Raw genomic sequence first — 26446 nt, 5'->3', positions numbered from 1 at the left:
CTTTTAACAGCTGTCAATATTCCATTTCTGTCATCATTATTTAAATAATGATCCCACTAGCCTTTTAACTGGCCAGTAAAACCAGTGACAATTAAATGAGCTATCTGATGATCTTGTTTTCCATGATTTTTATAAACACTAGTCGCTAACCCGTGCGATGCACGGGAAAGTTGTTGATAATAACATGTCAATCAATTGACACAACTTCCCTAACATTAAAAAAAAAAAAAAAAAAAAAACCAATATCAAGGTCTAACTTGTATGTGATATCGTGGTAACCAAATACTTGAGATCATAATTTAGAAAATATATAACTTGTATAAGTACACTCCAATACAATTAATTACAGATAAATTAAATTCCAAACAACACCAGCACTTAGGATATCAGCACAAAACAGCAAATTGTACAAAGCAAATATTCAATATATGGTGTATCATTAACAATAGTAATAAGAATCAAACATAGCTTACCTTGATTAGATCAACAATAGAGCATCACATTTCTTACCTATCTTCCTCCTTACGACTCTCCATGTATTATGGCTTCTAGAACTCATAAGAAATTTCATCAAACACCATATGTACATGTAAAAGAAACAACACTTAATGAAAGTGAACATTACTAAAAATGTCCATACTCAACTTTAAAATAGTAGCATAATAGTCATAAATCAATCCAAAACTATAAATCAATCCAAGTACAAAGAACTTGGCCATTTCATTGTACTTGGATTCCAAGGCCAAGTTACAACCCACAGCTTGGTATTTGTTAATTAAGGGCAGGTAAAGAGGAGTATTATCCTCCTTATTTTTCTCCCTCAATGGTCCAGTAGAGTGATCTTGCAGCTGCTGGTAAGTCCATATGACCAAAAGTTTCACTATATGTAGATGGCCAGCATTTACTGCTTCATGAAGAGGAAGGTTGCCGCTGGAGTTCTTTTCTGTGACAAATTTTTGGCACAGTTGGATCCTGAGGATTGCTTGTACAAACTCTTCATCGTCTGAGCTTGCAGCAGCAAGATGAAGGATTGTATTCAATTCAGGGGTTTTGTCGTAGAGAGGAGAAAGTTCCATATCATGCCTTCTTTTTTGGATTAAATCAATGCCCCTATCTGTTATAGCCTTGTACAAATCAGGATCCATGCTTGTTGCTATCATCAAAGTTCTGCCAGCTTTGTCTTCTAACTTGCTGAGAAATCCATCTCTCTCCACCTTAACTGTGCCTGAGTTCCCACGAATTCTCTGCATCTTAGAATTAGTAAATGCTGTATCCATCTGTGCTTGAATAACTCTGCCTGAGATCCTGGGAGCTCTCTGCATCGCAGCATTAATATATCCTGCTGTTGCATGAGCGGTCCGCAGTGCCTGCAATACTGTAATCAAGAGATGTTACCATTAATTTACAAAATAAGATAACCTAATCACGAAGTTTGCCCAGTATATGTATTGAGGCACAGTGAAAATGAAAAATTCACCATCAGTGGCAGTGTGAAAAGTTTATTGCCTGTCAATTAGAGAATTGTCATGGAGGAGGATAATGTTGCTTTTTTGGAGCAAAGCAATATTCTCACCTTTTTCATGCTCGCACAAGCTGGAGCTACTCACACCATTTTCAGCTATCATTGAAGGGCTGTCATCAACTTTGACTGGCTTGTGGATACCTCGATTTCTCTGCAACGTGTAGCTGCTCACACTGTGTTCTTGAGCTATGTCCAATACACGATTAATGTTTGGAGCCGTACATAATAAAGGAAAGGTAAATACTTGACTGTCCATAGAAAAATGCAAGAACCCGCAACAAAGTGAAATAAAATAGAATACCATAGAAAAATCTTAGTAGAAATAACATAAAGTAATTCACAATTGGCAAATCAACAAAGCAAATTAACAAAGGTATCTAAAAGGAACCTTCACAATTGATTGTGCTTCCATTGTTTTTTTCCTCCACACCCAAACAGATGCTCAATTTGGTTAAGTTTGTCTGATCGTGAAAATACTTTGGAAGCTTTATATCAATCAGCTACGAAATCAGAGAAAGAAATCAATTTAAAAAATAATAATAATAATTTAACAAATCCTTAGGTGTAAATTAATTGAAATCAACAATAATCAAACTGAAAGCAATTCAAACATTAACGAATTAGTAAAAATAAATAAAAGTTAAAACGTTTCACAGATATCTGATGCAATTCGTACTAACGGATTTAATCATTTTTTTTTTTTTTTGGTTTCCCACAGTGTTTCCTCAAGAATTACCTTCTTTGGAAGAGTCGGCAGTTTTAATCAAACTGAAAAGCAATTCAAACATTAACGAATTAGTAAAAATAAATAAAAGTTAAAACGTTTCACAGATATCTAATGCGATTTGTGCTAACGGATTTAATCGTAAAGAGAGAAAAGAATTACCTTCTTTGGAAGAGTCGGCAGTTTGGGCTAATACCTTAGAGGGAATTAATCTGGAAAAGAACATATTCGATACAAACAGATGCCTAGTAAACTAAAATTAAAACAAAATCAAAAAAGACAGCAACTATTTTATTTTGCTCGTGCTATACAGAATATTCAGGAATAATCGAGATACATAGAGCACAATTCGATTCAATCAATTTTTATATTTTAAATCAATAATTACTAATTAAGAATTATCACTCAGAGATGTTAATTCAATACTAATCATAACGCACAACACATACTTTAGTCTCAAATTTCTCTGATCAATTCAAAACCCTAATTAAGAGCGAATTGAATTGGGATTTGAATTCATACCTCACTCGCTCACTCACGAAGAGGAGTGTTTACCTTCGCAATCGGGGCTCTCGTCGAAGTTCTTGGAGGGGTATTTGGCGCTGACCATGACGACCTCGAACACCAAGTCTTCGCCGGTGGATCGGATCCCGGTGATGGACCACCACCTGAACAACGCACGGACCCGAATCCCGTCGAGCTCAGCGATCTTACCCGAAACGATCTTTCCCCTGACTGTCCTGGAATAGGTGGCGAGGTAGTTGTCCGGCGGGAGAGTGATCTTGCAGTCGCCGCCGAGCTCGACGGAGAAGTCGCCGGAGGTCTTGTTTATGGAGTAGCCATGGACTGAGGAGGGTAAGAGTCCGACTGGGAAGCCATAGTTGGTGAGCTCAGTGTGGGCCGCGGATAGGGATTGGGTCGGTTTCGGGTTCGGGTCGGAGATTTGGGCAGAGATGGGTATGAGGAGGATGAGAAGAGCGAGGGTGGTGGAGAAGAAGAAGAGGGATTTTGGGGTCATGGTGTTGAGTTTTGAGTTTGACTGACTGATGAGAAGAAGAACGCGGTGTTGTGTTTGTTTGTGGGGGAACGGCAAAGCGTGGTCTGGGTTTTGGAGGAAGGAGAAGGTTGAACGTGTTAAAGGCTTAGGGTTCCTCTGATTTTGCGTTTAAGTATTTTTTTGGGTTTTAGAAAAGTTTTTTATTTTTTGGTATATGATTTTTTTTTTTTAAATGATGTGCTGACGTGGAAAAAAGTTTTTTATTTTTTGGTTTATGATTTTTTTTTAAATGATGTGCTGACGTGGAAAATTGTGGGAGTTTCAAAAGCTTCGGTTTTATATATATATATATATATATATATAGATTAGTGAGCAAAGTCATTTCATGTAAAAGGTTTATTATTTCATATTCTGACATTCCATCAATATTCCATTCATAAATTAAATCTGGCGAATAAGATGAATTAACATAAGTATGTCTTTCTTCAAATTGTAAATCAGGGGGAGTAGGTTTAGGATACCAATTCTTTCTGGGGTATAAATCTTCAATTCTTCCTTTTTTACGATCTTGCGATGAAGATGCTAAAGTTAGTTTATTAATCTGTAATTTATCTGTGAATTGTGATTCCAAATTATTTATGTCTGTCAAATCTATCAATTGATTATCTTCTGATTCTTCATCCTCTGAAGAGTCAGTTCTTCCTGTTGTATTTAATGTTATAATATTCTTATTTTTTAATGGCTCCATATCCTTTAATGATTCTAATTTCATTAAGTCTAATTTTTTATTTATTTCATTAAGTAGATTATCAGTTTTCTCTGTCATGGGTTTCTTTAAAGGTGCTCTAAGGTGAGGAGGTATCTCATGAGGGATAAATAAAGGGGTATTTGACGTGTTTTCTTTTTTTATGGAAGTAGAGGGCGGTATTATTCTGTCTTCTATATCTTGTAGCTTTTGACCAATAGTTTTTAGATAAGTATTGGTGTAATTGTTCTGTTGAATTATACTGTCTAGATTCTTATTATCATCACTTAGACTGGGTCTTTTGATAGGTGTAGCCAAAACTTGGACTCCACTATTTTGACTCAATATAATTGATTCAAATGGTGGATAAGTCTGATACACTTTCTCATGATTTTCTGTCTTTGTCCATGATAATACTTTCTCTATTACACTTATCTTTTTGTTATGATAGTCTAAAAAGTCAAAGAAACTAAAGTGTGTCTGTAAATCTGTCATCATTTCAAAATACTTAGTTCTTAAATTTTCTCTTTCATGTTCATTATATTCTTCAAAAAATTGGTTCTTTTTGTCATTATTTTCAGGTTTTAAGTAATCATATTTTAGTAGTTCTTTATCTAAAATAAATTCTTTAGATAAAACATTAATTTGTCTATCATCTGTAAATCCTAATATATCTGTGTGGGTAGGAGAGTTAGGTTGAGGTTAGGGCTGATAAAGAGGTTGGTGAACATTAGGGGTAGGTTGTGTGGTATCTGTCGGATAATAAGCTGGCTCTGTCTGAACAGGGGTTTTCTTAGTGTTTATTGGGGGAAGGTGTATAACTGGAGGAAGATTCTGGGGAGGTAAAGGTCTGGAATCAGAGAAAGGTGTCCTAGAGGAAAAGGAACTTCTAGGGGTAAACATCATAGGGGTCTTTCTGTCTAATTTATTTTTTTGACGTATTCATATGATGTTAGTGCATTTATCTTGTAATGTTGGGGAGGTTGAGTTATTTAAAAAATTCTTGATGAGATTTATAGCGCTAATGAATGGGGTGTCAAAATTAGAGGAGCACCCTTTACGAATTTCATCAATATAAGTGTGGAAGTGAGCTTAATTTCTATGGAAGTGAGCTGATTTTCTAAATAATCATCTCACTCCTAGTATTTGTCAATAAAAACAAACCTTAAGTGCTTATAGAAAATGTTGGTGCCGCAAAACATGGTAAAAGGTCATGCACTGCACATCTATTAGGGTAAATAAAAGGAAACTTTAAAGTTGTGCTCTATGCTTGAAGTGTCAAACCTCTAAGTATGCACATGTAAAAATGATTGAAAATGACATTTAGAAGATGTGGGAGTTATTCGGTGTAAATTTTTAGGTGATAGTCCCCATTAAGCCGTTATGATGTTGGGTAAGAGTAACCTTGTTTAGATTTTCTATGTCATCTCGTAGCTTTTCACACACTTTACATATATTCTTTGCTACAATTGGTACATTGTCATGTACCAAACCTAAAGAAGGTCTAGAGAGCATGAGATATCTATTTGTTCAACCTGTGCAAGGATTTTTCTATAACCTTGATAAAAAATTTTTAACTCAAAAAAAAAAATAACTTGCTCATTTTTAGAAAATCCATAATGAAATTAAACCAAATGCAACCATTTATAAAGAAAATGCAACATAATCTTTATAAATGGTTGAGAGTACCTATTCTAAATTTACTTTTAGATATTATATACATTATCTGCTTTCAAAGAAGCAACGTATTTGATATGACTTTTGAGATTCAATTGTTTGATAGTGTCCAAATAACATATTCAATAATTTGAAAGTGTCCAAATCAAACTCTTACAGCATTCAATAGTTTGATAGGCTTCAAATCGAAGACTTGAGGAACTCAAACACAAGATGAAAACTAGAAAGTGTAAACAAACTTTGAATGAACTAAGTCTTTGTTTTTGTTATGGTATTAGGTGATAAATGGGACTCATGTGTTTTGAGAGAAAATTCTCATAAAACAGTCTCATAAAATACTTTTCCAAAATATAGAGCACTAATGCACACACCCTAGATCAATACATATTCAATAGTCAATACATGAAAATGAAATCTTGAGAACTTGCAATAAATTGATTTGTTCTTTGAATCCAATATGTCACTATAGAAGTTGAGTTGCTTCCCAAGCTTCTGAATCTGAAAGCATATCCTTTTAGATTGTGCAACTGATATTAGTTTGTGTGTGTCCATTCCCACCAAGGTTTTTGGGTTGCTCCCTATCTCAAGCGAGATTCCACTTGTTTGACTTGTATCACCCTCTGGTTGCTACTAGGAGGAACTAGTAACCCATATTGGCCAATAATATACTATTATTTCCAAATGAGTTAGGATTGTCATGAAAAATGAGGAAGAAATGTCACAACAAGAATATATCTTATTATAAAATACTAAAACCTCGAAATTTATTTCTCATATACACAAATGTAGATACATGAGAAGAGTATTAGAAAAATTTATGGTTTAAATCAAAATAAGAGAAACTTTATGTAACTTATGCCAACAAGCTTTTCCAATAATCACCAACTAAGGAAGAAAATCATTCAAGGCGAAAGCATCAACGGCTGTTATATATGAGTGGTCAATAATGTCATCAAATATTGAAGATGCATGCATTAGAGGAATAATAATACCAACACCTCTTATTTTCAACTCTTCTTATGGTTGTGGAAACATCATCCCAAATTGATAAGATAGTACCATTGTGATCATTATGAGCAACACTCTAGAAATTATTAGCTTTGAATCCAAAATTTTCGTTAATGGTCTCACCAATTAAAACGTAAAACAAAAAATCCCTCAAGCCTTTAGCATATCAATGGCACATACTTATATATACTGCATTATATCATCATACTGATTTTAAAAAATAAATCAGACAGCATAAAGAGAACATGGCCCCCAATCCCCCATCAAACAGGGCTATAATTGAGCTTAATATATACTCAGTACTTGGACAAGGCCTTGCTTCTGCTGTTTTGCCCTCCCAATGAGGAATTTTCCAATGCCATGCTTATTATGGTCCTAAAATCACTATGGCTTGTCTTCATCTATTCTTTATTTTTTTAATTGATAATATATTACTAGATATTACTAGATATTTTGATTCAATTTAGTTTTATGCATTTCTTTTTTTTTTTTTTTTTTGAGAAACCCCTAAGTGGGGAATATTATTAAGGAATGAACTGAAGATCAACATTGTAGACATCAGCCGTGTCTGGAGGAACAGACTCCATCCAAACATCTAAAGTATTAGACAATGCTCTTCTAGCCAACTTGTGGGCTAGACCATTACCTTGTCTTTTAACATGCTGAAAAGAAATACAACTAAAAAAAGAGCTAAGGAACTTTATGTCATGAAGAATATGCCCAAACTCGGAGTGATCCATACTATTGCCATTGATGGAGTTAATAATGATTTCTGAGTCACCTTCAACAACCACACTGTGGAAATCCAACTCTCTTGCAAACCATAGGGCTCGACGCGCTGCTAGCACTTCCACCATCTCTACCGAAATAGGCAGCGGAATCTGTTGTGACAAAGCAGCCATAGCTAATCCATTTTCATTACGGATTATTACACCTAAACCAGCAACATTTTCTTCAACAGAAAGTGCACCGTCGAAGTTGATTTTTAGCAGTCCCGTTGGAGGAGGGCGCCACCTTACCAATCTGGCTGTTCTGGGGATCGCTTCATGCGTGGGTCGGAGTTGGTTATACTCTTGGAGAGCTTTTTGTGCCAAGGAGCTAATTTGGTCTAAAGGCGCCATTGCTTCCTGCATGCGTATCTTATTTCTGCGCATCCAAATTAAGGATGACGTCCAAGCAAACAGAGGAAAGCGAGACCAGTCCTGTTGAGCGACTTTAATAACCTCCAGAAAGTTTGAAGCTGAGATGGAGGCTTCTCTTAAATCCTCGAAGTTGGCCCGCCAAACCGAATCTAACTGAGGGCAAGTCCAAAGGGCATGAAGAGTATCTTCAGGTTCGGCATTGCACTGAAGGCACAGGTTCTCTGTTAGAAGCTTACGGCGAAAAAGATTCACTCTTGAAGGAAGCGAATCATTTCCAGCACGCCACAAGAGAAGTCGTATCCTGTTTGGCACCTCCACTTGCCAAATTTTTTTCCAAGTAGACTTCGTATCTTCTGAATCGGATGAGTTAAGGTCTCGATCACTTGTGTGTTCCGTTTCCATTAGAAGCTTGTAACCGGACTTCACAGAGTAGACCCCGTTATGATTTCTTGGCCAGAATATCTTGTCCCTTCTGTGAGAAAAGCTCAGTGGAATAGCTTTAATAACCGCAGCCTCCCCTGGTAGGAACTTCTTGTCAACTTCAGTGTCTCTCCAACAGCACTGGTCTTGATCAATCAGCGATGCCACCAACTCAGCTGGATTATTGTCTAAGATGGGAGAGCTTACTCTACCATTCTCAACTGTTGGCAGCCAACTGTCTTGGTAGATGCGGACTAAAGAGCCATCACCAATTCTCCATCTCATACCACGCAAAATGACTTCGCGCCCTTTTAAAAGGCTTCTCCACGCATAGGATCCATTTTTCACCTTGGCATCAAAAATTGAACCATGGGGGAAAAATTTTGCCTTAAAAAATCTGAAAAATAGAGAGTCTTCCTCAGTGGCCAATCTCCAGACTTGTTTGGCAAGTAGCACATCGTTGAATTTTTGTAGATCCCTAAAACCCATACCACCTTCAGTTTTTGCCCTACACAACTTACTCCATTTAACCCAATGCACCTTCCTCCTTTCACCCCTTTGACCCCACCAAAATTTACGGATCATAATTTCAATCTCATTGCATAAAATGCTGGAAAGTTTAAAACAGCTCATAGAGAAAGCTGGGATTGCTTGGATCACAGCTTTCAAAAGAATCTCCCTTCCGGCTTGGGATAGTAGTTTCTCCTTCCAACCTTTCATTTTTGCCCACACTCGCTCCTTTATGTATTGGAGGCTAGCCTTCTTTCTACGACCCACAAAAGAGGGGAGACCCAAGTACTTCTCATATTGCTTGATCTTCGGAACACCTAGCAGTGAAATAATAGCCTCTTGTAAACTTTGGTGCACATTTTTACCAAAAAATAGCGTAGTTTTGTCTCTATTCAGTTGCTGCCCAGATGCCTTTTCATAAGTCAAGAGGATGTCTTGAATATGCTGACATTCTTGGATAGAGGCCCTGCAAAAGAGTAGACTGTCATTTGCAAAAAATAAATGCGTTAGTCTTGGCCCATTTCTACAAATGGAGATGCCCCTGATATCACCAGCAACCACAGCTTGATTCAATAATCCATGAAGACCTTCAGTACAAAGGATAAAGAGATAAGGTGAGAGGGGATCACCCTGTCTAATACCTCTGCTCGGGTTGATTGTACCTGAAGGTTCCCCATTAATCAAAATGGAGTAAGAGACAGTGGTAATGCACTCCATCATCAAAGCCACCCATTTCTCATGGAAACCCAACTTTCTTAAAAGCTCTTTCATAAAGCCCCATTCCACTCGATCATAAGCTTTACTCATGTCGAGTTTAAGGGCCATAAAGCTTGTTTTACCCGATTGATGATTTTTCATATAGTGGAGAGTTTCAAAGGCCATCAATATATTATCAGTGATTACCTTCCCTGCCTGGAAGGCACTTTGATTTTCAGAAACAAGGTAAGGTAACACTTTTTTCAATCGGTTGGCTAGCACTTTAGACAACAATTTGTAAATGACATTACATAAGCTAATTGGTCTAAATTCAGAAATAAGCTTAGGACTCTTCACTTTAGAGATAAGGGTCACAAAAGTATGATTAAGATCAGGAGGGATACGACAATTATTGAGACAATCAAGCACAGCAAAAGTAACATCATCACCCACCACAGACCAAAATGATTGGAAGAAAATGGGAGGCATACCATCCGGGCCCAGGGCCGTTAAAGGTTCCATGTTTTTTAAAGCAAGATCAACTTCCTCCCTCGTGAAAACTTTAGTAAGCTCCTGGTTCATGTCCGCTGTCACTTTAGGTTCTACAGCTTCCATAACCTTGTGCATATCAGTGGGGTTTGATGAAGAGAACAAGGATTCATAAAACCTTATTACAATCTCTGCAACTTGACTGTCTGAGGTGCACCATTCATTAGCACTATTCTTCAGTCCCTTGATACTATTTCGTCTGTATCTATGCGAAGCCCTGTTGTGAAAGTACCGGGTGTTCCTATCCGAAGATTTGAGAAATAAGGATCGAGCCCTCTGCTGCCACATCAAGTTTTCTTTTTCTAATAGCTCATTCACCTCTAGCTGTATGGCCCTCACACTGTCTGAATCAACCCCAGTAGTTGCTGCCCATTCTGCCTTAATCAAGTCCCTAGTTTTCTCCTCCAATTGCCGCCTAATGCTGCCAAATGATTGCCTACTCCATTCCGAAAGCCGTAACCCACAGTTCTTAATTTTTTGAGACACCATAGGCATTGTGCTGTCAACTGAAGAATCACCCCACGTAGCTTTTGCCGTCTCCCCACAACCTGCCTCCCTTAGCCACATTTGCTCGAACCGGAAAGGTTTGTTTCGCCAGCTGTGATACCTTCCGGTTTAATGATAATCGGGTTATGATCTGAAGAATGGGCTCTAACATGTTGCACTCGAGTTGCTGGGTTTAGTTCCAACCATGCCGTATTAGCGAAAGCCCGGTCTAGCCGTTCTAGCACCATACCTCCTGATCGTTTGCCTCTCCAAGTGAATTTGTGTCCACAATACCCCAAGTCAACCAGCTCACATTCATCCACTATGTCACGAAAAGCTTGCATCTCTGCTTCTCTTCTTGGCGGACCTCCAAGTTTCTCATGCCCCCTTAGAATTTCATTGAAGTCACCGGCGCAAATCCAAGGAAGGCTAAATTTTTGATTCAAACCACGTAGCAAGTCCCATGTTTCTGATTTCCTACTAGTTTCTGGAATTCCATATACCCCCATGAACCTCCAAGCATCCTCCTTGTCCTTGTTTATGATGGCGTCAATATGATTGAGAGACGCCGAATCGACATCGATATCTACTGAATTTTTCCAGAGGAGAGCTAAACCACCTGCTCTTGTGATACGGCCTACCACCCACACCTCATCAAATTGTAATTCGTCACAAAGTTTCCTCAGCCTAGCTTCATCTGCCCATGTCTCGGCCAGGAACAGGATAGAGGGGTCTTGCGCTCGCACAAATTTTGCAAGCTCCTGAACGGTGCGTTGGTTCCCAAGCCCCCGCACGTTCCAACATACCAGACTCATGGCTCTCGGCGGGGCTGGATATCAGTCCCCGCCGTTGGATAATCGTTATCGGAGTCAAAGCTTGCATCCTGTGCCCTGCGTTTCTGTAATGGTTGATCATCAGTTTTGAAAAAGCTGCTGCGTTTACCTAGTAAGTCACCTAGCGAAATTGTGTCCTGGGGGGTAATGGGCCTGTTAATCCTAGTCCATTTAGTGGGCTTGCAAGTGTAGACTGATGGGTTCAGGTTCGGCCCATTAGGGGAAGGATTGAAGGACATAGCATGGGAGTTATTGTTTTTGTGCATTGCGAGTACGTCAGAGTTCTCCTCTGTATCAATACCCGGATTTAAATCCACAAAATCCTCTTTGCCGTTATCCTCGCTTAAGTGCACTGAGTCATTCACGGGATCGCAATTACGGCGAATTAAGGGAGTAGTAACGTCTGCATTAAATGGTATCCCCTGTTTTTCGCTATCGGTTTCAGGGGACTCCGTGGCTGGTGGACGTGGTGATGGAATCTCCCTCGGCGCTGGTGGCTTGCTACTGCTCATGGATGATGCTTTACCTTGTTCCTTTTTCCTCCCCTCAAAAAAACCCGGGACATGTACTACATTCTTACTGGACTGGTAAACCGGCTTCGCACGAATACTAGAATCGTAGTTCTTTTTACTTGCATCCAAGCTCCCTTCGTTTTGCACCCAAACCTCACAATCTTTATCGTCATGATCCAGCCGACCACACCAATAGCACAAGTTTGGCAGTCTTTCATACCTGAAGGAAATCCAGATTTTTTTCCCGTTTTCAAGAGTTACAACTCTTCCACGGCACAGGGGTTGAGTCACGTCCACAATCACTCTAACTCGAATGAAACCCTCACCCCCAAAGTCTTTGTCACCCGTCGATTTCACCAACTTACCAATTTTTGAGCAAATTTCTTCTGCTGTGTCTCTGTCCATGTATCCCAATGGGATGTTGTGCACTTGTACCCAAAAAGTTGCTTCATTCAGAGCATAATCCTCAATGACCGTATTCTTGTTGTAACGTTGAAACACGACTAGGTGTTTGTCAAAACTCCATGGTTCATTCTGCAGTACTCTCTCCACATCCGGCTTATTATCAAAAATAAACAAGAGTTTGTGATCACCTAAATTCCGTATCTGAAATCCGTTTTGCGTTCTCCATAGAGGAGAGAAGGTTCTTGCTACCGCATTGATGTTCAGAGCTCTGCTAGTTAGAAATCTAGCTACCAGAGAGAACTCTTCTTTTGGGCCCTTCTTAGTAAGTGGCATATTATCTTCTTCTCTATCCATTAGCGAGAGACTATTCCAACCTTGAGTGATTTCGTCCATTCTTGATATATGCCACCACCAAAAGTTAATCGCTCACCCTGTTTCCCTACCCCTAAAAAAAACCCCACAAGCCCCACCTATTTTTATGCATTTCAATGATTGTTGTCTAATTTTATCCATCTTTTAACCTATTAATAATATTCTTTTATCTTAGTTATAATTAATGTGTTATAATTTAAATTGAAAGCCTAGGTCAATAGGCAAATTAAAAACTATATATTGAGTTATAAATTAATCCACCTAACTGTATTATATATATGTATCACAAAAAAAAAACGTATTGTATATTGAATTGTGTTTATGATATTACTATATATTTTAGATAAATATTCATAGTATGGATATATATTAAAAAAAAAAAAAAAATGTAATCCTCTTATTTATTACTCCCCCCACTACAAATTACTGCAAAAAAAAATGTAATCCTCTTATTTATTACTCCCCCCACTACAAATTCCTGCTAGTCCACAAAGCTAACCCAATTTCTACTCCAATAAATTTTCGCCCATTAATCACCATAGTTATAAATAATTAAGAGTGTCTCTCCTTATTAATGTCAGATTCTACGTTTGGCTAACTTATACTCTTTACAATAAATTTGCCAACTTCTAATTAAAATATTAAAATTTGGCGAAGACATTTTTGGTTTCAGCAAAGCTTTTGAGATTTTGCAACGTGAAAAGCTTGACTGCAAAGCATGACCGTCGGTATGGTTCTTATAAAGTTCAAAGAGTTATTTTTCCATGATATTGTTCCATTGTAAAAAGCTTAAGTATGGTACCTAGAAGGTTCCAAAAGTATCTAGACACAATTCACACAGAGAGTAAGACTGCGCTTAAGTCTCATCTTCATCTTCCTTTTAGATACTTAGAGGTTTCTTGGGGCTTTCTTGGAGGAAGGAAGTTGCCCTTGGAAGTGGAACCCACTGTCTCCAAAGCCTGAGGGCCTAGTCAATGAAGTCCACGCGGTCCACAACTCACACTCACACTGATCTTTTCTTCAACCCACCGACAAGTAGAACGAATTTTCACACTTATTTCACTCACGCTGATGCATGGCAGCATGGGACCCCAACTAAAAGACATTACAAGTTTAGAACCCAGTAATGGAAATACCATTAATTTCTTGTCGGTAAGAACAACTTCGGAGATCTTTTTATTTTTCAGTTTGGATTTTAAAATTTTTCTCCAATTATATTATTCCAAGATTAATGGGAAATTTATTATCTTTTCTTTCCCTAATAAATCAGTGATCCTCATTTGAAAAAGTCATCACCTCTTACTAATGTTTATAGAGATAAGCCTAGATTCACGTATTCGAAAATGCAAAACATGCAAATTGTAAATTGAAGATTTGATCACTGGCTCGTGAATTATAAGTTATAATAAGGTTTGACACCACCTCCACGTATCTGACCCAATTTCTACTCTAATAAATTTTAGTTTATTAATCACCATACGCATAAATAATTAAGGAGTTTCTCTCAACAATGTGATATTCCATATTGGGCTCGGAGGATATTTATTTAAGGTTCAGAGAGGTGGGTGAGATAAATTAAGTAGGTGGTATTGGAGTTGTAATGGCTCTAGAGAAAATCAAAAATAGAGGTGGGTGAGATGAGTAAATTAGGTGGCTGGAGTTATAATGGCTCTAGAGAACAAGGATGCATGGATGCGGCTCCCAGGCCGGCGCACCCGCGTCCGACGCGGCAGGACGCGGCGACGCGGGAGGGACACCGCAGACCGCGCGTCCGTCCCGCGTCGTGCCGCGTCGCGCCACGTGGCGGATCCCGACTCGGGCCGAAGCGGCTAAAATCGGCGCCGACGCGGCCCAAATCGGGCCGACTCGGTCTGTATCGGCCTGTATCGGCCGAAATGGCCGAGTCAAGCCGAAATTAAAAAAAAAAAAAAAGGTGCAAACGCACCGTTTGACTTAAGGTCTTAACCTAAATATCCAGACCCCTCAGACCCTCACACTTTGTCCAAAACTCCTCTCTCACTCCGTCCCTCATCTCCCTTTTGCCTTCTCTGTGTGCTCCGTCCCTCATCTCTGTGTGCTCCGTCCATAGTGAGTGCTGTGTGCACACTGCATTTGCTTCAGCCTTTAGGTGTGCACTCTCTGCTCTTTTCTTGAATTTTTATTCTTTGTTCTTTACGATTTCTCTCTTTCAAATTGCTTAGAAATAAATTTGTGAATCTGAAAATTTATGTGCTTGACTGCTTGCTGTGTTTTTTTGCTTGTTTTTTCAATTCTTGTGGGAGTTAAAGGGTTTTGTTAACCTATCATTTGTGATTTGTGGTTTGTGGGAGTTAAAGGGTTCTGTGTTTTTTTTGCTGTGAACTTGGTTGCTGTGTTTTTTTTACTGTGAACTTGGTTTGATTTATCATTAATTTATTTAGTTAATAGTTATTATTTGTAGGTTATTTGTGGGAGTTAAAGGGTTTTTTTGATTCTGTGGTTTTGTGTTTTTTTGCTGTGAAGTTCACAGTGTGAACCTGGCTGTTGTGTTTTGTTGCTGTGAACTTGGTTTGATTTATCATTAATTTATTTAGTTAATAGTTATTATTTGTAGGTTAAATTGAATCTATTGAATTTACAATGGACGAAGTTAATAGCACAGAAAGTTCACAAGAAGTGTCAAATGCTGAATCTCCTCTTTGGCAGTATGTGACTAAAGTAGAAAAACCAGCTGGTGCATTTGTTAAATCTGGTGGAAACACATATTTTAAGTGCAACTATTGTGATATAGTTTTTATGGGATCCTATTCTAGGGTTAAGGCTCATTTATTACAAATTTCTAGCAAAGGTATTAGAGCATGCCGTAATGTGTCAAAGAGCCATAGGTTGGAAATGCAGCGAATGCATGATCAAGTTGAGACTGATAAGTTAAAGCAAGAACAGAGAAGTCAAATTCCCTTACCCCCACCTCCCCCAGGCCGTGGGATACCTATTTCCCCATTTCGGAGACAAGAAGGGAGTGATAGTAATCATAGTACAAATCCGGTTGATGCTAAGAGGAGGAAGGTGACTATGAATACTACTTTGGAGAAAGCATTTCAGAATAATGCTAGACATGATTTGGATAGTAGAATTGCTAGGATGTTTTACACCGGTGGGCTTCCGTTTAACTTTGCAAGGAACCCACATTATCGTAGTTCCTATGCATTTGCTGCTACTCATAGCATTCCAGGTTATCTTCCTCCTGGATACAATGCTTTGAGAACAACACTTTTGCAAAAGGAAAGAGCTCATGTTGAAAGACTCTTGAAACCAATTAAGGACTCTTGGCTTGAAAATGGTGTAAGTATAGTTTCTGATGGATGGTCAGATCCACAAAGGAGGCCTCTTATTAATATTATGGCTGTATCAGATGGGGGTCCAGCGTTTATAAAGGCAATTGATGGGTCAGGTGAGTTCAAAGATAAGCATTACATTGCTGGGGTGTTGAAGGATGCTATAAAAGAGATTGGACATGAAAAAGTTGTCCAAGTCATCATTGATAATGCAAATGTGATGAAGGCTGCTAGAGCTCTTATTGAGGGTGAGTATCCTAAAATATTTTGGACACCTTGTGTTGTCCACACTCTCAATCTAGTTTTGAAGAATATTTGTGCAGCAAAAAACACTGAAAAGAATGAAGTTACATATGAGGAATGTAGTTGGATTACATGTGTTGCTGATGATGCATCCTTCATACGTGTTTTTATCATGAACCATTCTATGAGGTTGGCAATGTTTAATGAATTTTGTCCATTAAAATTGCTCCAAGTTGCTGATACTAGATTTGCTTCGGTGGTTGTAACGTTGAAAAGGTTGAAGTTGATTAAAAGATGCCTTCAAGCCATTGCTATTAGTGACCAATGGGCTTCTTATAGGGAGGATGACGTTGGAAAAGCTCTAAAGGTGAAAGATATGATTCTAAGTGATCTTTGGTGGGATAATATTGATTATATCCTTGAATTCACGGCACCCATTTATGATATGCTACGAATAGCCGACACAGATAAGCCTTGTCTTCATCTTGTGTATGAGATGTGGGATTCCATGATAGAGAAGGTGAAAGCAGTGATATATCGGCATGAAGGCTTGGAAGATGATCAATATAGCTCATTTTGGGGTGTGGTGTATGATATACTCATTGATCGGTGGACTAAAAATTCTACACCACTACATTGCTTGGCTCATTCCTTAAATCCTAAGTAAGTACATTTATTATCTATTTTCCTTAATTCACCCTTTTAGTAAAACACACGTTTGATCTATATTTGTTTTTTAATCTTTAACTAGGTATTACTCCATTGAATGGCTTTCGGAGAATCCAAAATGCATCCCTCCACATCGGGATCATGAAATTTCTATGGAAAGAAGCAAGTGTTTGGAGAGATACTTTGAAGATGAGAATGACTTAACGGTGGTGAAGTATGAGTTTGCTAAATTTTCAGGAGGGAGGTTTCCTTCACCAAGTGCCTTGACGGATAGGTGGACCTTACTACCTTTGGCTTGGTGGCAATACCATGGCTCCGCATTTCCAACTCTTCAAACCCTTGCCCTTAAACTTCTTGGACAACCTTGCTCATCCTCATGTGCTGAGAGAAATTGGAGCACGTACAAATTCATTCATTCCTTAAAAAGAAACAAAATGGCTCCTGCACGCGCTGAGGATTTGGTATATGTGCATTCTAATCTTCGACTCTTGTCAAGGCGCAATGAAGAGTACATACATACCGCAACAAAGATGTGGGATATTGCAGGAGACTCTTGGAATGAGAGTGACATGCATGGAGGAGCTGGAATTCTTGAGAATGCAGCTCTTACACTTGATGAGCCAGAGTTGGAGGCCATAGTTATTGGGAATGTTAACACTAGTGCTACTACTAGTGAAAGTGAAGTTCGAAGTGAAGCTATTGATCTTGAGGATGATGATATTTGTGTTTGATTGTCTTGTTGATTATCTTTTATTTTGTTTTAGTTTCAAACTTATGAGTTGTATTCTAATTTTCAAACATCATGGAATGTTTTAGTTTCAATCTTGTGGATTATATTTAATTTATGAACATCATGTTTTAGTTGTTATCTACTATTGCTCTTAAATTTGGTATTTGTTTATATAATGTGAAAAAGTAAAAGTATGCTTAGCAATATATTAAACATATATTATAAAAATATTTTTAATAATTTTTTAATCGCCGAGTCCTGCCGCACCTGCACCCACCTTTTTCAAAAATTGCCGAGTCCCGCACCCGCACCCGCACCCGCACCCGAGTCCTGAAATGCACCCGTGCTTCATAGCTAGAGAAAAATCAGAGGGAGATGGGTGTCTGTACTGTGAAGTTGGACGTAAACCCAAAGAAGAAAAAGCTTGCAATTAAGCTTGGATTTGACAAGTCACTTACTTGGGCCCTACATACTTGCATCTAATTACAAACATACCACCCAAACTCACATCTTAGACCCTAGACGTATTTCAAATTAATTCTGTCCATTATTGAAATGTGTGTAAAATTATTTAAAATGTGAAAATATGTGTTTTATCCACACAATAACAGGGCCTAAAAGTTTAACAAGGAGATTTTTGGTTTCCATCAAAGCTTCTGAGATTTTGCAATGTGAAAGAGTTATTTCCATGATATTGATGCAATATAAAGAGCGTAACTGGTACCTAGAAGTTTCAAAAAATAACTGGTCATAGTTTACACATAAAGCAAGACTACGCTTAAGTCTCTTCTTCCTCCCTCGCAGATAATTAGAGGTTTCTTGGAGGAAGGCTGTTGCACTTGCAGTTTCTTTTCATTGAAATTGAGGATTTTATTATTACTTTTTATAAAAAAATTTTAATTAATTTACGGTGAAATTATTTTTGAGGATGTTTTTATTTTGTTGGAATTTGACAATTGTGATAAAAAGTAATAACTATATTACTCTCCGAAAGATAATTGGTATATAAATATGGACCCCATCAAAGCTAGAATTTGATACGTATAAACTCCTCTATCAAACAGGCTCTTTAGCATCTTCTTAAGGTTTATACTTTATGCCTTCTTTCTAAGTCTACTAAAAAACAGAAAGAAGTCAATGTGTTCAAACTGGGAAACTTCCAGGTTCGTGGCATGAAACTACATGCACAATTGCAGAAAAAAGTATAAATCTGTTACTTGGTTTAGTCTTTTATTTATACCCCTATGATTGTTTTCCAGGGAAGAAGCATACATTCTTCTTTCATCTCAAATGGCTTTACTTTGATCCTCTGCTCCGTTTCCTTATCAGCACAGGGTAACTGATCAGAAGAAACAGGAGATAGAGATCTAAATTGGTATCCAATTTTTTTATTTATTTAAATCTATTTGGCCTATTCCTTGATATGTAGTGTGTTTGTTTCTTAACTAGTTTCCAAAGATCTTGCATACAGAATCTTTGGTTTCTTTTCTTTTGTCATTTTGGAGGTTTGAGTTAGTTTGCAAAGCAAAGCTATGGCATCATTGGTAGGAGGGGCTGCTCTGGGGGCAGTGTTTGGAGAGCTAGTTAATGTGTTGCATGACACATTTAAGAGTGTTGGAAGCGATGCCCTTATGTTCAAGTCAATTCTTAAACGCCTCAAACGCAGTCTAGATCTTATAGATCCAGTGGTTAAAGACATAACACGATTGAACGAAATACTTGATCACCGAGAAGAGGAAACAAAGAGCTTGATCGAAGATATGAGGAAGGCCAAGGAGCTCATTGGCATGTTGGACAACCAAGAGTTGGACTCCTCTTTCGAGAAAGAACTTGCAGAGTTGAATGAGTCCATTGCGACATTCTTTCAGTTTCATATCCCAGCTCAGAACAGAAGGGATATATTGCAGATTTTGGAGAAGCAGAATTTTCTTTGCGAGCGAATGGAGTCGCTAGCGATTAAAAGTGGGGCAACGTGTGTTGTTGCTCCACCCCTGGGTTTTACTATCGGGATGGATCTGCCTTTGATGGCGTTGAATGATGAGAGGCAGCAGATTCTAATAATTCTATGGACTACCCCTGCAGGATGCGGAAAGACCACACTGGTGAAAATGCTTGGTCATGGCCAGGAAATTAAAGGTATTTGATCTCTCTCTTCTTTTTTGTGTATGTAATTTTATGTGCATAATTGGCATGTGTTTGCATATTCTTAAAGTTATTTATTGTGCTAGTATGTGGATCTTAGTAAACTGTTACGTACTACCTAAAACAAAATACGTATAGAAGTTTGTTAAAATGCTATATAAACAAGAATGCTACACATTTTTTATTTTTTTTAAATCAGATGAAAAAGAAGTACAATGCTGTGTAATGGTTTAATGAACACCTGACACACTCATGCATTACGACTAGCAATAAAATACTCAATAATCTTAAGCTACAATTAATCGTTTATATCGCAACTACTGCATTACGACTAGCAGTAAAATACTCAATAATCTTAAGGTACAATCGTTTATATCACAACTAGCAAACTCAAGCCTTCTTCGAATCAACTAATTTTTTAGTTGAATTCTTAACAAAGTTCATTGTTGAATCTGAAATTGAACTATTGCTTGAATTTTATAAGCATCGGTGGCAAATCCCACGCGTTGCCAGTGATAATATTAATTTTTTTAATACAATTTATTTTTAATATTTTGTATATCATTAAAAAGTATATATAATTTGGAAATTATTCTTTTAGTTTTAAACAAACTTTTTCAAATCCAATTTTTTCTACCACACAATCAAAAATACCAAGAAACGTATCTAAAAAAATTAATAAAACTCAACAAAACTACAATTCAAAATAATAAAAAAAGAAACGGAAAAATAAAATATTGTAACTCTTTTTCCTTTTAAAAAAACCAAGGGTACAATTCCAAAGGGGAAAAAAGTAGGGAATTTTTTTTGAAAAAGAAGAAGTATTGTGTTAATTTTGCTATAATCTAATGTTACATCTAATCCAACATGTGAAAAGTGAATAGATAAATAAATAATTTGAAGCACAAAATTGAATTTGTTTTCTTAAAAATCTCAAAGAATACGCTAATAAGATAAGGAATTGCTCAAGCATCTAAGAACATCATATAAAAAAGACATAACAATCTACTACTAATTTGTTAAAAAAAAATTACAAATAGTGAAAGTAAATTGCACACAAATCATTGTCTTCGACTACACTAACTATTCTTAATTAGCTTATCCAAACTATTTTATTGTTTTTCAAATAAATTAAAACCTAAAAACAACACAAAATTTGACATATTATAATATGATTTCCTCAAATAAGATTAACAACAAACACCATTCATTAAAAGTATTTAGTGTTGTAAAGAAAATGATAAAAAAAATAATAATAAAAACTTGCATCAAGGAACATATATGAATTAGTTAATAATATTCATCAATCTAAGGTAAAGATGCAAGAAAAATAAAAAACTTCAACGAAAAAAAAATGAAAAAAAAAAGTTGAGAGAGGAATATATATAGACAACATTTTTGTTTTGATTTTCCATTGATTTATTATTTAGTTATAACATCAAAATTAAAATAGATGAATATGTAAAGTTAAAACCGCCTAAAATGAATTTGTAAAACAAATATTATTTTATATTTAATATTGTAAAAATAATTAGAGGTAAAAATAAATATGAAAAAGACTAATGGTGTGGTCAATGATATAGCGGATGAGGTGGTTTAATAGGAACGTAGTAACAATAAACGCTACACTTTAGCTTAAATATATATATATATATATATATATATATATAGATGAGTAATTGGAATAAATGGGATTGTAATGCATTCACACATGAAGATTTGAATTTCTGCAAGTGAAATTAAACTACGATTCATAAAAAGTAAAAAAATAAAGGTGAAGTTAAACTACAGTTTGAAACAAATTTATGTCTCATTAGGTAAGATATGATAGGCCTTTGCTAATTATGTTCATTATTTTGTGTTAAGTGTTAAGCCTCTTGACAGTCATGAAGCACTGTTCTTGGAACATTTCATCCTCTGCATTTATTGCCTTAGAAGCGGAGTAACAAAGAAAATGTAACATACACACACCTCTTAATCTTTGCTGCGATTGAAATTGTGTGTAATTCACTTCGTCTGCCCGCCATTATTATCCATGTTTTCAGTTTACAATGTTATAAGAAATGAAATGTGCCTTAATGGCAACTTTCTAACTGGATTGTTTTTGGGTAGGAAAATTTAAGTACAACAAATTTTTGGTCCACTTTTCTAAAAATTTCAACCTGACGACCATTGCGCAAAGACTTTATCAATTTATAAGTGATCAGGTGCCCGAGTTCCAAAGTGATGAAGATGAAATCAACCAGCTATGGGAAGGAGTGGCCAAAATTGGATCAAAATGTAAATTTTTGATCTTGGATGATGTTTGGTCTGAATCAGAATTCTGTCTTAAGGAGTTTATGTCTGATATTCCAAATTACAATATTCTGGTGACCTCAAGAACTGCACTTCCAGGATTTAGCTTTACATATTACTTAAATCCGTTAAATGATGACCATGCAACGATGCTGCTTCATCACTCAGCATCTCTGCTACATGAGAGTTCTAACATTCCTGTTGAAGCCATCAACAAGGTGCTTTGTCAATCTTGCATAAATATTCCGATGAAAATTGCTTAATTTTATTTATGCATATCACCATTGGTTAAGGAATGTATATGCATATGAATGAAGAAATACTATCTAGTTTTGGTCTTTGATAAGTACATGATACCGTATGTACCCTATTTCCAACCAAAAAAAAAAAAAAAAAACATATGTACTTTCCAAAATCATGCTTTCATACTTATACATACATTTGAGCTTGCTTGTTTTGTTTTGAACCAATTGTTCCAAAAACTTGAGTGCAAAAGGAGAAAAATAAGAAGGTCCTACTAGCCTTGTTTCATATTTCCAAACAATTCATGTGGTTTGAGCTACTATAGCATTGGCCAATATTACCCCTGTAGCCTCCAAACTATGACTAATTTTATTTGGTTCCTTAAATTGCAGATAGTGAGAGGCTGTAGCAGGTTCCCACTGGCGCTCAAAGTGATTAGTGGATTACTCAATGAGAAACCTGGTGAGACCTGGGACAGTATAGCTAAGAATTGGTCTAATAGTCATTATATTTTCAATTCAAATTCTGATTTGCTTGATTGTCTTCCAAAAAACCTAGAATTTTCAGATCACGAGGTCATCTTCAAAGAATATTTAATGGATCTAGGTTCATTTCCTGAAGACCAAAGGATCCCTGGTCCTGCCATTATTGATATGTGGGCAGAATCATATAAACTAGTTGAAGTTGGCAACAATGCCATTCACAATTTACAGAAAATCCCCACCCGGAATCTGGCTAATCTTGTGAGGAAAAGGTATACTGACTCTTTATTTCTATGGTCTGATATTCTTGTAGCCTCTTTCTTCATGTAACCATTGCTAGTTGCTAGATATAATTAATACTCCCTCTGTCCTAATTTATTTGTCCTGTTTGAAAAGTCAAACGTTTTAAGGGAACGTCATTTATTTGTCTTATCTACTTTATAAAAATGTATAAGTTTACAAAACTACCCTTAAATAAATATATTAGCTTTTTTTTAAAAGAGTTATTTTTAATGAGGCAACTAAAAATGTGCCCCAATTAGATTGATTTTTTAAATATTTGTTAGTTTTCTTTTCAAATATGTTTTTGGCCTATCAAGTGGTATCAGAGCTCTCACATTCCTCACTTCATTTTCAGTCTCAAGATCCTTGTTTCTCTTCTGGTATGATACCTTTGTAAGGTTGAATTTATTCAACCATCTAATTAGCTTTATTCCGTGCCAAATTTGCTTGTATTTCAGCATTTAGTAACCCTGTATTTAGGTGGGTTTGATGTAAGGGTAGTGAGTGAGATAGAGTGAAGTTTGCTCAAGAGTGTGCAAGAAAACAGAGACTCGCGGCTTGGCCTTGCGGGTGACTCGCAGCTGCAAGCCGCCAAACGCAGCACACGTGCCAAGCATGCCGGAAGGTGAACAGTCATGCTAGCTGGAGCACTACAGGACAAAACAGGACAACTGGCCATACGGTTATCTCACGACTGGATCTCGCGACTTAGTCAAGCTGCGAGGTCAAGCCGCAAGCCACCCCTGTTTTGTAAAACCTGACGTTTCACATTCCTCTCCCACTCCAGTATAAATACCCCTTTTACCCACAAATGTAAGAGAGCTTCCAGAGAGAATTTTGAGAGAAAAACCCTAAAGAAAAGCAAGATTGATTCACCCACAATCTATACATTAGAGTCTCTTCAAATTCCTCAACTCTCTTCCTCTCCATTGTCAAATCCTTGAGAGGCATTTTACCAAACCTTGTTCTCACCATATTCATCACTGTGAGAGAGCTGTTTGGATTTCTGGGAAGCAGTTAGGAAGGAACTAATCTTCATTGATTGATGCTACGGTCTAGTAGCGGAATCTGGGAAGCTAGAAAAGAAAAATGTTCGGCGCAACCTCGTTGGAGCAAGAAGTTTGGAGGGCTTAGGTGCACTGGGTAGATTAGGCTTGGAGGGTCTATTGCTGTCCATGTATCCCAACTACATTTTCTAGTGGATTGTTTACCGCTTGGAGGGCGGCGGAGATGGGTTTTTAGCTCGGCTATTACTCTTTGTCCATGCTTAGCCTGTGGAAGCTTTTGTTTCTGTTTTGGGCTTCATTAAATTGTTGGTTTTGTTCTTCATCATGTGCTTAGCTAGGGTTTGTTATTTGTTGGTTTCTCATCTTGCCTGATCCATTGTTGATGTGTTGATTCAAAATGCTTATGTGTTGACTGTGTGTTTTTCTAAGGTGATTGTGTGGTTTTAATCTGACCCACTCTACTGTGTAGCTACATTTGGGCCATTTTTGTCCCTCATTGCTATTTTCTGGTCATTATCATCTAGCTATTAGGGTTTCTTCATTATCCCTAAATTTCCACTAACCCACTGCTAATAATGTATGTTGGATTGTGTTCTGTCATTTCCTCTATTCATGATTCAGACTAGACATGTCACCATTCAAGAAAGCAGCTGTGAAAGGAGGCAGTTCCAAAGGGAAGGAACCCGTCATTGATGTTGATGATTACCCACCTCAAACAAAAGAGACTCGTTCTTCATCAAAGAGATTTGATCCCAACAAGTTCAGATCCTATGCAGCCTATCAGTCTCATGAGAATTATTTTCAAAATGCTACACCATTACTAGAAAGAACTGTGGATCAATCATCACTTCATGACACTGACATTCCGAAATGGTTTGCTCACAAGGACTGGAATTACCTTCTCTCTGATCTGGATGACGCGTATGAAGATTTGGTAAAGGAATTTTATGCCAACGCGATTGTGGAAGAAGATGAACTTAAGTGCTGGGTTAGGAAAAAAAGCTTTTCGGTCTCTCCTGCATATTTGGCAGAAATCCTTCACATCAACAGACCAATATTCCGACACTCACCGGTTTATGATGATCTTTGTCCTGATGAGGAGCTTCTCAAAGAAAGTCTTGGACAAGACTTGGAGTTCTCACCCAATGGAAAATCCATCAGTGTTTCCTCTCTTCCTCCAAAACTGAGAGTGCTTACAATTGTGATGTTTCACAATTTGTACCCTTTATCAAGCACTGGGTATATGAACCTCGGACGTGCTTTGTTTCTTCATGATCTAATCTCTGATGTAAAAATCGACATCTGTGCTCATATCTTTCATGTTCTGCGCAAAACGGTTCTACGAACTGAGTCTCGAACATGCATTCCTTTCTGCTGTCTCATTTCAAGGATCTTGAAGCTCAAGGGAATTTATCCAACGACAGATGAATCTCCTCTCTCGAAACCGAGTCCAATCAACATGCGTACATTCAATGCAAGCATTGGACATAGTCGGAAGGGAGCCAAACCAGAAACTTCTACATCTCACAGTGGCTCTCATTTCAGCACTCTCTCCCTTGATGAAAAACTTGATCACATTGTATCCTCTGTACACGAGTTGAATACAAAGATGTCCGGACTCACATCTACTTTACACCATCACAGCACTCGATGGGATATGAAGTTTACTTCACTTCAAACTCAATTGGATCAAATTCAGAGAAAGCTGGAAGAGGATGCATAGCCTATTCCATGACAAAAAGGGGGAGTGTTAGGCTTGATCAGAGGGGGAGGATATTACCTAAGGGGGAGTGTCTTTGCATTCTTCTTCAGTTTAAGTTGATATATTGTGTTTTATAAACTGTTATTTTGTGTTTTGTACCCATGTGCTTATGTAAGCTTTTAGGGTTAATGTTTTTATGCATATTATGTAGGCTTTATGGTTTGTACCTTGCTTAATGCAGCCTTTTATGCTATGTTGAAATCAGTACTTCTATCTAAATGTCTTGCATTTTGATTTATGTATTGTCACTCTTGTGCCCTTATAGGATTGTTCCTAGATGCATATACTTTGTGTATTATGCATTGGTTGAGTGTTGAGCATACAAGTATCTTGCCTTATGCTTATTAACTTGTATGTCCTTGTGTTCATTCCAAGTGTGAATGAGCACTGTGATTACTACCTTGTGGTGTTCACTTGGTTGATCAAGCCATGGTTTGTTTCTTAACTCCATCTTTGCTTGATCACATATTGCCTGTTTCATATGCATTTCATGATTTTCTGCTTACAATGATCATGGTGTATTGTTGTGTTTCAGGAGTCTTATGTTCATATGATTCAAGTGCTTCACAGCTTCTAGAGTTAGGTGTGAGTGAGTTTTGTTCAACTGTTCCCAACTCACATGTTAAGTCTAGAGTCTGTTTTAGGGTTTTGTCATGGAATAGCCAAAGAGGGAGATTGT

At 37.3% G+C, this 26446-nt stretch overlaps 3 protein-coding genes across 6 annotated transcripts; 2 read left to right on the top strand and 1 right to left on the bottom strand.

The window, feature by feature from the left end:
- Positions 1-2766: 2766 nt before the first annotated feature.
- LOC126699763 (uncharacterized) lies at positions 2767-3337 on the bottom strand. The gene has a single exon (XM_050397730.1). It carries the CDS (start codon positions 3262-3264, stop codon positions 2782-2784), a length of 483 nt encoding a protein of 160 aa, XP_050253687.1. The 5' UTR covers positions 3265-3337; the 3' UTR covers positions 2767-2781.
- An 11880-nt stretch (positions 3338-15217) lies between these two features.
- On the top strand, positions 15218-17555 carry LOC126700610 (uncharacterized). Its single transcript, XM_050398830.1, has 2 exons — positions 15218-16818; positions 16907-17555. The coding sequence occupies exons 1-2, from the start codon at positions 15218-15220 to the stop codon at positions 17553-17555; spliced, it is 2250 nt and encodes a 749-aa protein (XP_050254787.1).
- Positions 17556-18640: 1085 nt separating this feature from the next.
- LOC126699812 (probable disease resistance protein At5g66900) lies at positions 18641-26005 on the top strand. Of its 4 annotated transcripts, none has more exons than XM_050397787.1 (6): positions 18641-18717; positions 18814-19690; positions 21809-22209; positions 22627-22696; positions 22793-22988; positions 24627-26005. In XM_050397787.1, exons 2-6 carry the CDS (start codon positions 19087-19089, stop codon positions 25726-25728), a joined length of 2373 nt encoding a protein of 790 aa, XP_050253744.1. In that variant the 5' UTR covers positions 18641-18717; positions 18814-19086; the 3' UTR covers positions 25729-26005. The 4 variants fall into 4 exon arrangements, with proteins under 4 accessions (XP_050253744.1, XP_050253746.1, XP_050253745.1 ...); XM_050397788.1 differs by having other exon boundaries at positions 18683-18929; positions 19013-19690; XM_050397789.1 differs by having other exon boundaries at positions 18682-19690; positions 22802-22988.
- The last annotated feature ends 441 nt before the right edge of the window (positions 26006-26446 follow it).

This window comes from Quercus robur, chromosome 9, assembly GCF_932294415.1.
Source record: "Quercus robur chromosome 9, dhQueRobu3.1, whole genome shotgun sequence".
Classification (NCBI taxonomy): domain Eukaryota; kingdom Viridiplantae; phylum Streptophyta; class Magnoliopsida; order Fagales; family Fagaceae; genus Quercus; species Quercus robur.
Note: the sequence above shows the minus strand (reverse complement) of the source record. Positions and strands in the feature narration are given on the sequence as shown.

Excerpts from the sequence above, each read along its gene's own strand:
- LOC126699763 (XM_050397730.1), bottom strand. The coding sequence starts at position 3,264 with ATGACCCCAAAATCCCTCTTCTTCTTCTCCACCACCCTCGCTCTTCTC.
- LOC126700610 (XM_050398830.1), top strand. The coding sequence starts at position 15,218 with ATGGACGAAGTTAATAGCACAGAAAGTTCACAAGAAGTGTCAAATGCT. Across the intron at positions 16,819-16,906 it reads GCTCATTCCTTAAATCCTAA|GTATTACTCCATTGAATGGC; the intron begins GTAAGTACATTT and ends ATCTTTAACTAG.
- LOC126699812 (XM_050397787.1), top strand. The coding sequence starts at position 19,087 with ATGGCATCATTGGTAGGAGGGGCTGCTCTGGGGGCAGTGTTTGGAGAG. Across the intron at positions 22,210-22,626 it reads CTGTTGAAGCCATCAACAAG|ATAGTGAGAGGCTGTAGCAG; the intron begins GTGCTTTGTCAA and ends CTTAAATTGCAG. Across the intron at positions 22,697-22,792 it reads ATTACTCAATGAGAAACCTG|AATTTTCAGATCACGAGGTC; the intron begins GTGAGACCTGGG and ends CAAAAAACCTAG.